Source organism: Tauraco erythrolophus, chromosome 10, assembly GCF_009769465.1.
Source record: "Tauraco erythrolophus isolate bTauEry1 chromosome 10, bTauEry1.pri, whole genome shotgun sequence".
Classification (NCBI taxonomy): domain Eukaryota; kingdom Metazoa; phylum Chordata; class Aves; order Musophagiformes; family Musophagidae; genus Tauraco; species Tauraco erythrolophus.
In genome coordinates, this window is record NC_141474.1 from 16,824,538 (window position 1) to 16,838,882 (window position 14,345).

Genomic DNA, 14,345 nt, shown 5'->3' on the forward strand with positions numbered 1-14,345 from the left:
CCTCCGCGGAGCCCCCGGGGCCCGAACCCTCACCGCGCTTCGAACGGCGCGGGCCGCCGCAGACGAGGCCCGCCCTCTCCGCGACGCCCTCACGGCACATGCGCGCGGCCAGCAGCGACGGCGCAGCCCCTCCCGCCACACCTGGGAGGCGGAAGCGCGAACCGCGCAGAGGTGAGGCCAACCCGCCGCGGTGCACTGTGGGCGGGCGGAGAGCCGCGCTGCGATTGGCGCAGAGGCGCGCGGGGCGGGCTCAGCCCCGCCCGCGCGCCCGGGGACCGGCGTCACCCTTCGCTCGCTGCGCGGCGTCGCCGGGATGGGGCCGTTGCGGCGGCCTCGGCTGCTGCTGCCGCTCGGGTGCCTCGCGCTGCTCCTGCCGCCGCCCGGCGCCGCCGAGTTCAGCCCCTCCCTGGACAGCGACTTCACCTTCACGCTTCCCGCTGGCCGCAAGGAGTGCTTCTACCAGCCCATGCGCAGGGACGCCTCGCTGGAGCTCGAGTACCAGGTCGGGCAGGGCAGGGCCGGGCGGCGCGGCTGCGGGCCGGCCAGGGCCGTCCCCGTGGGGCAGTCCCGAAGGGAGCCGGGGGGTTCCGCATCCTGCCGCGGCGGATTCGCCACCTTCCCTGGGCCGTGGGCGGGACGGGGCGGTTCGGCTGCCGGTTCCCTTTCACACAGGCGAGGCTCCACCAGCGGCGGCGGCACCGCCCGCCTCTGCTGCCGGGAGCTCCTTCCCGCCTTCCCGGGGGTTCCCGGCCCTCGCCCAGGCCACGGCTGGAGCCGCCTCGCGGTCCTCCGCCCGAGCGGCCCTGCGAGTGGGCAGCGCTTGGGGAAGACGGGGGATCCCGGTGCCTTTCCCGACCAGCGGCCCGGGTGGCCCCGCCAGCCCTCCCCAGCAAGCCGCGGCGGCAGGAGGCCGCCCCGCTGCCCGCACGTCCCGGGCCGGGCAGAGTGCGCGCCTTGCCTGCTGCTCGCCGCCGCAGCCATGAAGATGGTCCCTCTCTGCCCCTTTATGCGGTTATTACCTTCTCTGTAGGGAATTTCTACAGGACAACATGCAGCAATACAACCGTAACCGCGTTATACAGTTCAAAGGGCACAGCTTGGTAGTACTGTATACGCTCATGAGCTTAGACAGCTAAATGGCCTTAACTCCTTCTGCCTTTGGGAAGTGAGAATGCCCTGGGAGAATTCAGGCTTTAAATCTGCGTTAAAGGTGAGAAGGTCTGTGGTACAGCTTTGATTGGCATAAGAAGTCTAGTGCTGTCTTCTACACTGTTAATTGACCCAGCAAAGAGATCTTGGGGATAATCACCACGTAGATTGTGTTCTTGTACAAATTCATATTTGTATGTACATAAAAGTGAGATCTTTGTTGTAAAATGTCTTTGCGACTACTGAACTAGCGCTGGTACTTGCAGATCCATGATGTGTCATAGAAATGCTGGAGTTCGCTGTTGGTATTCTTACAGGTTGTCTAACCCTGCCTATTGATAAAACTGCATTGCATTCTTAAAAACAGTTAGGGAAAGGTTCAGTATGAGTCCAGCCTAGCATCATATTTAGATTAAGATTTGAAATTGCTAAAACGCCTTTGGGTTGAACCAGTTTTTAATGTTTCTGGTTAACTTGGTGTGAACTCATACAGACAGATTCAGCTTTCAGATTCTTCCTGTGTCAGTTCCCTTACCTGAAAAAGTTGTCATCAGCAACGCAAACAGGAATTCCACTGATTGAAGGGGTTTTGTTTGTTTGTTTCACAGGTTCTAGATGGAGCAGGATTAGATGTTGATTTTCATCTACTGTCTCCAAAAGGTGAAACTCTAGTTTTTGATGAAAGAAAATCAGATGGAGTTCATACGTAAGTTTAAAATCTTCAAACTTAGAAGTGTTACATAAAGTACTTTTCTGGTTTCTTTAACAAATATAACTAAGTTAAAGGTTAAAGGTACAAAAAACTTTCTAATAGAGAAATTTGAGAATACAAATTACCTTGTTTATAAACACTGAATGCTTTTTACATACATCTTACCATGAAGTGAAGGATATTTTTATTTTAGTGATAGCTGTTAATGGACAGTGAACAAAAATAATTATTGTGGAGTTGAAAAAGTTCTCCATATCTAATATCACAAGTTTTTGTCAGTCATATAAATAATAAGTTGAAGTGTCTCCTATTTTTCCAGTCCTTTTATCAAAATATGTAGTAATTATTGTAATTTTACTATAGAGTGTAAGAATTCTACTCATATTACAGCTTTTTTGTAATTATTAACAATGATTCAAAATCCCAATAAAGGAAAATGAAAGTAAGCCATGATCTTCATTGTTTTAAGCTTTGAGAGTGAGTGGGATTGTTTTGCTGTGACTGTAATTTGTAATGTCTTTAGATTATTTTTATGTAAAAACCATATGCAGTTATTTCTAAACGCATGATTGTCAGTCTTAAAAAGGAAAGGTTGCTTACTAAAACTCTTTTTTCAGAACCAGCACAAAAAGCATAGTTAAATTAATGACATTTTGCTTATATACGCAGGGTGGAAACAGAAGATGGGGATTACATGTTCTGTTTTGACAACACATTCAGTACCATTTCTGAAAAGGTGATTTTCTTTGAACTGATCCTGGACAATATGGGAGAAGACGGACAAGATCAGGAAGACTGGAAGAAGTACGTTACAGGCACAGATCTCCTAGATATGAAATTGGAAGATATTCTGGTTAGTATTTGATCCTTAATTCTTTTCAATATAAGAATGTTAGGAAAAACCTCAACGTCATTTAGCCATTGTGCCTTGTTTTGGTATGTCATCCTGGAAACTATTCCAGTTCCATACATTGCTTTTACTGGTAACATGAAGCCTAGCACCATGGATTTCTTGCTTCTACACAGAAGATTGACAATATTTTTAGAATAGACTCCAAATCAGCAAGAAGAAACTGCCTAGCTCTCAAAGTCAGTCTGTTTCCAATTCATCTTCCTTTCTTCCTACTGCTAAAAGGGACATTTTCCTTAGCAGTGAAATTAGTATTTATCATTAAAGTATTGATTAATGCCAATGATGTAGTTGGAATCACTGCATAGATTTCTATCAATGTTTGAAACTGAAATACTGTGTTAGCCTCTCACTGCAGAATTGCCCCAACCAGTGTATGGATTAATATTTCTGTTTTCAATAATTTATATATTATTTTTTCCCCCCCAAATTTTATTTCATCTTTTCAAACTAATAAACAGGACAGGTGTTAATCTGTACTACACAGCGGGTTCACCTTTGCAGACATTCTATGCATGGTAATGTTTGCTTAAACTGTATGCTGACTCTGTCTGATGTAGGATGAAGACTACTGCCAAGTCAAAGCTTTTATTTCCTTTCATGATCATTAAATGTTGAGATTACTCTAGAAGTAGAGGATATTTTGGTATTCCTATACCACTATTCTGCTTGGTAGGATGCAGTAAGCCATTGTTTGTTTGCTTATAACTACAGAGAACAGGTATCTTAAATAAAAAAAAAAAACAAATCAAACCAACATTCACCTACGCTTACTGAATACACTAGTACAGAGAAAGACATTGTGTTCTATTTATTGCAATAAACAAAATGCAGATTTTTAAATAACAAAACAAAGTTAAGGTTTACAATCTTTTATAGGTGTATGATACATTTTTTGAATAGTTAAAACCAAACACGGAATCTGAAAAGCTGTCCAGATCTTCTTTAAAATTGGCAATCAAGACAATCAGAAAAAATAAAGTTTATAGGGGAAATTCTGAAGAAAATCCCTGTTAGACTAATCACAAGCAATATTTGAATAGATTTGATAACTACATGTGTACATACTGGTATCTCTTCCAAAAGAAAAAGAAATGCAGAACTTCTCTTTGAGAGCCTTACGGGCCTTATAAGGTAGGTAATTTTTGTAAAGTTAACAGTATTTGATGCCATGGTTTACTTAATCAAGTATTACTTTACTTGCAGGTTCTGTGAGGACTTATATAAACACTTGTTAGTTTAACTTTTTAAAGATAAACAATGTATTTGTTGGGGAAAACAGGGAATTGTGTCTTATTTTTAAAGCTTTTACGGTGATCATTATTTTTCTCATTGTGTAACATACGAACTTTAGTATCATAAAATTATTTGGCTTCTAAAAATAGCTCTTTTGAAATATTTGTTAAACATGCAACAGAGGAAATGTCCTTGGAGAAAACGTTATTGCTGAGTTTATCTTTTTTTAAAAAAAAAGCAGCAGAAAAAAACCCTACATTTGTCTGCTACTACATAACTTGTTTTGAGACTAGCTGTGTAGAGATCATTGCTTTTTACTTGTCTGAACACCTGAAATCACAAGTTTCCCAAGACACATGAAATATTAAAAAAATTATTTTAGGTTTGATTTCTCTCTCACCTCCCTAGCCTTTAAAAGAGAAAAGCCAAATTACTATAGAACCTTAATACTATGTTAATTAAGCCTTTTTAGGTGATATACAATAAACAGGCTAGACAAATCAACAAAAACTCTGTGATGAGGTATATATTTTAAAGGGAAATTAACTGTCTACTTGCAAGAAATTAAATTATAACTGTCAATACAGTAGTAATATTTTCTATGTGTTGCAAGCTATAAATTTATTTCAGGTGTTCTTTTTTTCTTCTAAAAATACTTTTGTTACTTACCAGGAATCCATCAACAATGTCAAAACCAGATTAAGCAAAAGTGTCCAGATTCAGACGCTGCTCAGAGCATTTGAGGCTCGTGACCGAAACATACAAGAAAGCAACTTTGACAGAGTGAATTTCTGGTCCATGGTCAACTTGGGAGTAATGGTGGTGGTGTCAGCCGTTCAGGTTTACATGTTGAAAAGTCTCTTTGAAGATAAGAGGAAAAGTCGAACTTAGTATTCAGTATGATCATAACAATATAACAGGTATAAGGGGAGAGGGGGAGCAATAAACTACAATAAAGAGGAAAAAAAAAACCATCAAAAAAAACCCATGACCTTTCATATTCTTTTGAACAGGCAATAGACATCAGGTTTTCAATTCATGTTGGGTTTTTTGGTTGGTTTTTGGTGGTGGTGGTGGTCTTGTTTGTTTGGGTTTTTTAACATCAACAGAATGCCTTGCCCCAAGCTCTTCCATTTTTACAAGTGCTACTAACAATATATTTTTTTTTGTACTTGTAGCATTTGTTAATGACTAACTTATGTATAGCACACAGGATGCTTGGTGCATATGCAAAGTAAAGTTAATACTGTCTTCTTTTTCATGTTCAGATAAAACTTTAAATGGTAACTTAGACATTGGTTTATTTGCTGTTAAATGTTAAGTGAATTTACATATGTGCCTAAGTGTTTACAGGATTGGGGCCTACAGGGGTAATCTGTAGTTACTGTCATTTATCTTCAAAGTTACTTACATGTTTTGAAACATCCTCAGCTTTTGTTGTACAGCATCATGGAGAAACACTGGGCTAACATCGTGGGAAAAAAAAAAAGAACTTTTTTTATATATAGATGACTGACAAACATCAGCACTTTAAAAAAGCACCACTAATGTGAAAGCAAGTCAGTGTTGAAAAGAATTGGAGAAAATGGGTGCAATTCCTGTTCTTAAATCTTTGTCCTGTATTTGTACAACTCTGTTTTCTTTTTTGCCTGTTTCATGAGATTCAAGAGACAAGTGACTATATGGTATATAAACAAATGCACACACACCTTGAAGTATTGTTTGTGAACTCTTAGTTACTGTAACTTCTTGTAATAGATAATAATGAGAAATGATTTATTGAAAATTATTTCCCTTTAAATAAAAGGGGGGCTGTCACAGTATGTGAAAACATGACCTTAACATTAATTTTTGTAGTCTCAAAATCCTTCTTATTTGCTAATTTATTCGTTTTTTGTCAACTACATCTATGACTAATGCAGGAGTTAATAGGATGACTTTTTCATAGGCATGAAAAACCAAAGCTCTTCACCTAAACTTTCCCTTTTTGCTTACCTCACAAGTCTTTTAGGTGCGTAAGTACACTCAGTTCATGAAAGCAGCATTTCTTTATCTAGCTGTTTATATGAGTAAGGCATGAATTATAGGAGCAAAAAGTACAGGCTTCAAAATTTATCATCAACTGAATATGTAATGTCACTTAACTAAGGCAAAGCTATCCTCAAATCAGTAATCTGTAATTTCTAGATGAAGTAGCTTTTAACAATGTAGAGAATTTTTGCCAAAACCCCTGGTGTGTAAGAATTAACTTTTTTTAGTAGTTCAAAGTTAGTAATTTTTACAATATGCCTAGTCACTGAAATTTCCTGTATAAATGTGTTAAACTATATTTCATCAGAAAAGTGTTTTTAAAAAACACTTTCTTAAAAAAACACTTCAAAAAAAGTGTGTTAAAAAACACGTATGTATTAGTGTTGTACTTGTTGAGTCATCTGGGTATGAACAGCAGAATTGCAACTTTGAGACTTTGTGATTAAAAATTATTTTGTGGAGATAACACAGGGTCAATAGATGCATGAAGAAACACTTTGTCCAAATGAAGCAGATGCTAACAAGGGCTACAGTACATAGAAACAGCACTTCAGCTTCAACTTCAGACAATGGAACCTAGCAATAATATTTCTAAAGTTTTTACAAGCAAAAGTATTCCTTACAGAACTTGTTATAGGGGCCTCCAAAGGCTGTTGAGCTACTACTTCTTTCTGCAAAGCTGTGTCCAAAATAAAATTGTTTCCTTTTAGGGTTCTGCGTATCTTCTTTATCCACATGATGCTTTCTATTCTAAACTGCCTGGAATTGGAAGGCTTATTTCTGTGATCAGGACAAAGTCTAGGAAAAATTAATTCTGTCTGTGAGAGTGGCAAATAATATTTTTCTGCTCTTTCCCTGTACATCTCCCACATACCATGTATCTACATCAGGGCATAAGCCAAAGCTCACTGAAGTCAACTACCAAGGTTCTGCTCAGGTCCCTTCAGGACAGGCAAATTTGATTCTTAGGGCTCTGCCCCTTTTGCTAGAAGAGGAGATCTATCTTCACTTGCATCACCATGAGCATGATGCTACAAACCATCTGCACAGTGCTGAACCAGCTCTGTGAAGCTGTGACCAAAACATCTACCTCTTATATTAAAGCTACTAGATTCTAGATTTCAGCTTAGACCTCCAACAGATAAGCTCTGCCAAGTTTTTCAAGGGTACCTCAGGGGATTAGGCTTCTCAGCTGCTCTGCTGTGACTCTCCGACAGTGGTTGTACTTTCAGTGGTGAAACAGTACGGTCTATTAGTTTAAGCTGCTACTGAATGCAGACTCCTCTGATCAAAAGACACGAGACTGAACTGCAGCAGTTTCTCCGATTACAAATAGCAGTCTCTGGTAGAAGGAAAATAACACAACAATTGTCAGCAGACTTCATGTGGAAAAAAATCATTATTTTGCAACCAAGAGCTGTAACTGCATTTTCTCCCCTTTCAAGGTTCATTACAGAAAATGAAACAGGGAATAACTAAAGGTAACTGTGCTTTGACTTTGGCAGCTGGAACATGTTTATCATAAGTGAAGGATTTAGGATTTAAACTTCCAGCTAAATTAAATTTCATTTGGATTTTGAAGAGTAGATTGCTTTTGATTGTATAAAATTTACAATGAAGAATTTAATTTTTTTTTCTTAATGGACTTTTTATTCAGAAGTAAATGTTTAGACTTGCAGATGCTGAATAAGATTATGCAAAACTCAGATTTTCAATAAATGAAGTTTAAACCTGTTTGTAGTCTTCATTTTATACTTCATTTTATAATGAAAGAAGAATGCTTTACCTATGAATGCTGCAGGAGATCAAGATGCTAAGCTAACAAGAACTTTTTTAGTAATGCAGCTTTTTAATTTCCTCTTCATGCAGTGTTCAAATTCTGTTCTTATTCCCTGTAACCCAAAATCATCAATGCAAATAACTTAAAAGCTATATGTATTTTCTGTTACAGAGATCAGAAGTTGGTGTCTTTCTGATCTAACACCTATGTAAAGCTTATCACATGCATATCAGGTATGAGACAATTTATTTTTTTCAATATTTGCACCTTAATTAATATTTACATTCCATACTGCACCTGCAGTTTACTACACACGAACAGCATAGCTTCTAGTTACGCAGGCAATAACATCTCATGCAAAATTATAGTGGAGGTCAGTAATGTTCCTGAGACCAGTAAAGTTCTGTGTTCAAAGCAAGAGACAGCAAGACCCTCAGGCAAGCCTAAGCCAACATAGTTTTATATTAAATCAGCCAAGATAGTTTGATACTAAATCAGCACTTCGGGAATCTGTCTAGTTGAATGTTACTTGATAGTAACTGAACCAAGTCCCAAGTTTCTCACTTGGGGGAAAAAGAAAAAAAAAGGGAAACATCCCAAGGAATAGATTATGGGAATTTGTGAGCTTGCGATACCACAGAGACAGCAGCAAATTGACACTTGAACTCAAAAAACATCAACTGATATCATCTGATGACCAGTGAGTGCTTCCATTATTATATTTTCCTCCTCTAAAGAAACAATTTATTTCACAATATAAATGTTTTCATTTCTGATTAAGTATAGTCAATATATTAAAAATAAACACCTAGAGAAAAAATAGAAGGAAAACAGGAAAGTACTATTCACAGAATATCAAACTGTAGCAATTAATAATCCTGTAACTATTAGTTATTAATACCTAATAGTTTCACATTATTCATAAGAGAATATGCAAGATCTTGAGACTAAAAGCTCAAAATTTTGGAGCAGTTTTTTTCAGCTTAGTGAAGTAACGCACATGACAAATGTGAGTTTGTTTACCAATTCGTAAGACTCCCAGGAAACCTGGGCTTGTCCGGAAGCCTGCTAACCACATTGTTCAAATAATGAAACAGGAAATTCCTTTTTGTACTGTACTTTGAATCGATGAAGTAGACATCATAAAATACTAAGGCACAACATTACGTTGCCAGATTGGTAGAAGGAACAGTGGTTTGTTTTGAAAATGCAGAGTGAAAACAATGAAAAGCCATTTTGGACAAAAGCATCAGAAATGCATGCAGAAGTTCCCTCTCCTGGTGTTTCAAAGTGCACGCTGTGAGAAATGACATCTTCTGCCTTAACTTCTTCCTGTGTACAACACAAAACTCTCGTACCTCAGACTGGCGTAAGTCCATTGCATCTCACATACTCAGCAGCGCAGCATTTCCTTGTTTAACTCAGCGTTTGTCAGGTTGCAGCACTATCCTGAGTCCATGGCCATGTGCTATGGTGGTCAGACCACCTTGTTAGAAATTTTATTCAACCAGCCACAGCAATTACTTTTTTTTTCCCTTTCCTGAGTATTTTTAAAATAAATACTTACATGGCAATCTGTCCTAAAGACTCATTATCCTTAACAATTAATTAAAACAGCCTAGAACTAAGCAGATGGAACTATATCCCATGTCTTTAAAAACAAAACAGTTCCTGTGCCTTCCCTAGTTTCAGAGAACAATTCCATTTAAGACTTTCATTTTAAAACTTACCAACTTTTGGTGCAGACAGGAGACATATAACTCTTATTGCTAAGAAAAGGTTTATGTAAAGCCCTTCCTTTTCCATGCTTTCCCCCTGCTCCAGTAGTACCCTGTCAAAGGGACTCACTTCATACAGGAGGAACGCTCACAGAAGTGAGCAAGCACCATATTTGTAAATGATTGCAAAGCAGATCAAAAGCTATATGCCTTATTGTATGATTTTGTTTTCAAACCCAACAATTTACTTAAGGTAACTGTTGATTTTTGTCACAGGTAAAGATAATAGAATCATAAAAATAATAAAAGTAATTTTTAAAAATTAATAGTAAACACACCCACACTGCTTAAGTTTCACCAGAAGCATCTGAATTCCATCATCTTCTCTCACACTATCAATTGCTATAGCTGAGGACAGTTAGTAAGATGTGGAACCCATACAGCTCACAAATCCCTTTTGTCTCTGAGTAACCAAGATTCTGGAAACAAGATGTCCTTCTTCACTCTCCATCTGCTACCTGCCAAATTGGAATACAGGTGTATAAGGAAGGCATAGAGTTGCCAAGACAAAAGCATGTATCTGTAGTTCATATCTTTATTTCAACATTATGTTAAAGGACCCGACATAAACTATCTAATAAAGGTCATTTTTTCACTATGCTGGAGGATTTCAGGGAGTAGTTTAAAAAAAAAAAAAATCAAAGCCAAGTGAAAAGATACCCATGGCTGTCCATACAAAAAAAAAAAAAACCAACACAAAAAACAAACAAACAAAACAAAAACAAACCTGACAGTTCCATCAACCCCAGTTCCCAACAGTTAATGTGAAAAATCTTGATTGCATTCTCTGGACAGGAGGACAGAACCAGACTCCACCACCCCACCTCCAAAGCCTTGAGCATTCTTCAGCCATTATACACTTATGCTGCCTCTCCTGAAATCATTCTTCCCAGTCACTTCTCTCCCACAAGATGACACCACAAGACTGGGAAGAAGGAAGCAGACTCAGGCACAAAGTAGCTAAACAAACAGGAGTTCCCATTTTAAAACTTCAGCACCTACCTCTAAATGACTGTGAGGTAGGTGAGCACCTACAATACTTGGGCTAATTACCACAAGCAGAGAAAAAAAGCATGAAAGGAAAGGCAGCAAGGATCCAATTAGCAAGATTTTTTCTTCTTTTACAGTCTATCAAAGGCTGCCTTTTAATAAACATTTCAGAGCCCACTTAAAGATTTCCTTAAAAATACTAAAATCCTATTGTTATTGAATACATTCAAGCTCTTTCTCATTGTATTACTTGGACTTGTGTATTTCTACACATAAATGTACATATTTATATATACACACTTTTCTGCAACAAGCCAGTTAGCCTCCCTAGTCAGTTTTTCAAAAAAGGACAGTTCTGAGTGTAGATTTTCTACAAAAAGCATCACTTTCCCTAACCAAGGAACTCTGTATTGTTATCTTGATCAATTCTTAGTTCTACCTTATAATCTTCCCCTTTTTAGGCTCACCTTTTCCTCCTGCTACCACTGCCAATATATTTTACCATTCTACAGCCTGAAAACCTTTAGAATTGTTCATTATTTCCCTTTCTCTGAATTTCCAACCATTGTTGATAATCTTCAGAGTTTTATTTAAATCTTCCTCCTTTCCAGTCTCTGTTATCATGCAGCCAATTGTTAGTTTTTTTCCCCCTCATGCATTACTATGTCCTTCTGACTAAACTAGGATCTCATCTCACACCTCCACAAGTGTTTTGCCATCAGCTTAAGTTCAGCATCGACCAAGCACAATTCACCATCCTAAACCCTTTTCTCCATTTTTAGAAAATACCATTTTCTGCCATCATACCCTTAGCTGCAGTGTTACTTGTCACTCAGGCAGATGTGAGGGAACTAGAGAAGGGACAGTGTAAAGCCTGAAAATGTTACCTGCATAGCATTTGCAAGATTCATCCTCTTCCCTCTGAGCACTGAACTGATGCTCCTCTCCAGTTAATCCTTATCATTATGTTCTGACTATCGCTCCATCTCCAGCCTTGGCATGTTCCATCTCAATTCACCAATTTCCTTTTAAAATATAACACTAAAGATCCCTTGAGTAGAGTTCCAAAGATGTAACCGTTTTTCTGTTTATCCACTTATCTTTTCCCCACTCTCTAGACAAACTGCTTGTCTTCACCTTCAAGGCCTTTTTTTGGTTTATTTATGTCTTCATGTTGAATCAAAACACTGACTTTCATTTCACATATCATACACAGATTTTTCAAAATTCCTTTGTAATCTCACTCAAAATGCCTGTTACACATAGAAAAGCAGTTTTTTATTCAGAATTCATCTAAGTTGTTGAGAACAATGATTTGACAAGTAGCTTGCCATGACGATTATTTTACAATTCTGACCAGTAATGTGCCATTGTTCCTTTGCTGTCTCATTCATGTGATGTCTACATTTTCAGAATGGCCTCAAGAAAGACTTCACCAACCACATACTACTGTAATACAAATAATAGATAATGGAAAAATATTGAATCTGATACACATAGAAATGGTTCTAAAGCAGTGACCACAACAAAGCTGAGTTACATATATTTACACACATGCATACATACAATGATCAAGTCATACCCAAATGAAATCATTGCGTACAGCAATATTTGTATTTTCCTTTAGACACTCCATTACTACATACAATGAAATTCACATAAAATGAGAAAAGCATTTGCAGGTGTGCTTTAATTACTACTCTAGCTATATCTTCGGCAGCACTATTGCAGCATTTTCCAGTACATGACACCTTGTAACAATGTATCCCTCAAGAATAGCCAGAACACTAGTTAGTGTCTATGTGCAGGGCAAGTGTCTCCAGGACAGTAACAGGAAAGCTAGATAGGGAAACAATGGATGGGAGGAGGCCATCAAGTATGTACATCACAAGAATATAGAATCAAAACTCATTCTTCTCTCTCAAAAAATTCACACATTTAATGTTGGTCTTTTAATTCTAAGGAAAAAAAAACAATTCCAAAAATACAAACTGAACATCAGAGTCAACTCAACCACCATAATAAAATGAAACAATGACATTCACAATAGTTAAGTCTATGGACAGCTTAAGTTTGACAAATATTTTCTCCTCCCGCCTAAAGTCCCCAAGTACATTCCAATATTTATCTTTAAATGAAGCTTCATGAAAAATACTGCTGGTGTTCAGTTAGAATTAAAGGACTTCAATAAAGTGAAACAATAAAGACAGATACAGACGGTGTGAGTAAGGTTACAAAGGTTTTACAGTTTGCATTATCCCAAGATACAAACATTCAAAAATTAACAAGAAGTTGCTGTGTTATCAAAATATTGCAGCTATAGGCAAGGCAACATTAAATTAATAGCTGAGGGTGTGAGAAAAAAACCACACATTTTAGTGAAGGTAAACAGCAGTGGCAGTTTTTAATTAGCGTTTTTATAAAGCTAATATTACCCGGTCAGCCAAAACACAAGTACAGGATAAAAAAACACTTTTGCTGCTTCCTTTGGCTATAAGGTGACAGGAAAAAAAAAAATTAAAAAAATCACCTTTTCAAGATGTTCAAGATGAGCAGAAAAAGTCAAATAATCAAGTAATGGAATAAACAAGTACTAACCCAGGCAGTACACTTTAAACCACTCTGTCATTTGTAAATGTCACAATTTTATTTTGGTGGTAAACTGTAATCATGTAAGAAAACTAACCTTATGCAGTACAGTGAATAACCACCAAAATAAAAATATTCTTCTGTTTACTCTTTGGCTAAAACCCCCTCAAAAGTAGCAGACAAAGAAAAAACATCTAATACTGGCAAGAGACTTTAACTTTTTTTTTTAAAAAAAAAACAAGTAAAATAAACTTATCAATTTAAAACTTGGTACATTTCATAAAAACAAAAGAGGTAATGTTGTCATAAAAATCAGTAATGTTACTTCAAATGGCAACAAACTATTTGTTGACCCTGTGCAATAACACACTTTGTTCACACTACATTTATCAAAATATGACTGTTTCTACAGATATGTAGGAATCTTGTGTGTGACTCCTGTCAACTTGGTTTATAACTGGGATACAGTATTTACAATCGGTGTGCCACAGTAACTTTCAAATTGTTATTTCTAGTAGAGTTAACTTCAAAATGTTCTGATCCTGCTTTTTTTTTAAACAGCTAATTCACATGGAAAATAATGGAATATATTACCTAGATCATATGAACATCAATGACCGCACTCATTGCCAGAACGTGCTGCACCAGTTTGACACTTTTCCTTAGCACATAGAAAGCAACAGCACCCAATAAGCCTGAGAAGAAATGCTGCTGTGTAAATACTGGCAACTATTCCTGAAAAAAGAATTATGGGATGTATTCTCAGAAGCTGCCTGATCCCATAATTTGTATTGCATAGGTCACAATCACACATATATATACACACACAAGTAAGCATGTGCATGTATACATATGTATATACACACACACGCGCGCACATGCACACACACAAAGAATATATTAAGAAGACAATGACGTCTGGTCACAGAGCAATTTACAAGCTCAATATATTTTTTTTTTCTTTTTTTTTTTTACACTTCAAAAGAAAACTTCAGTATTTTACAGTCTTCAGTAGGCATTATATACACTGCACTTATGAAATCTAGAAATTATTGAAATAGAAATACATTTCTGCAAACATTTGGGTAAGAAAAGAAACCAAAATTTTTCAAGATTTGTGCTATCTACATAGTATTTTCTCTAAATCACAATAACTGTATCCATGGAATG

At 37.7% G+C, this 14,345-nt stretch overlaps 1 protein-coding gene across 2 annotated transcripts; it reads left to right on the top strand.

Moving 5' to 3' along the window:
* The first annotated feature begins 313 nt into the window (after positions 1–313).
* TMED5 (transmembrane p24 trafficking protein 5) lies at positions 314–13,773 on the top strand. Of its 2 annotated transcripts, XR_015222354.1 has the most exons (6): positions 314–502; positions 1,758–1,855; positions 2,531–2,714; positions 4,680–4,927; positions 7,990–8,051; positions 13,737–13,773. XR_015222354.1 is itself a non-coding variant. In XM_086617092.1 (4 exons), exons 1-4 carry the CDS (start codon positions 314–316, stop codon positions 4,896–4,898), a joined length of 690 nt encoding a protein of 229 aa, XP_086473218.1. In that variant the 3' UTR covers positions 4,899–6,756. The 2 variants fall into 2 exon arrangements, 1 of the variants encoding a protein (XP_086473218.1); XM_086617092.1 differs by lacking the exons at positions 7,990–8,051; positions 13,737–13,773 and having other exon boundaries at positions 4,680–6,756.
* Positions 13,774–14,345: the final 572 nt, after the last annotated feature.

What these genes read in the sequence shown, in the direction of transcription:
- TMED5 (XM_086617092.1), top strand. Translation starts at nt 314, where the DNA reads ATGGGGCCGTTGCGGCGGCCTCGGCTGCTGCTGCCGCTCGGGTGCCTC. An exon ending in CGCTGGAGCTCGAGTACCAG is followed by an intron (nt 503 to 1,757) that starts GTCGGGCAGGGC and finishes TTTGTTTCACAG; the next exon opens with GTTCTAGATGGAGCAGGATT. An exon ending in AAATCAGATGGAGTTCATAC is followed by an intron (nt 1,856 to 2,530) that starts GTAAGTTTAAAA and finishes TTATATACGCAG; the next exon opens with GGTGGAAACAGAAGATGGGG.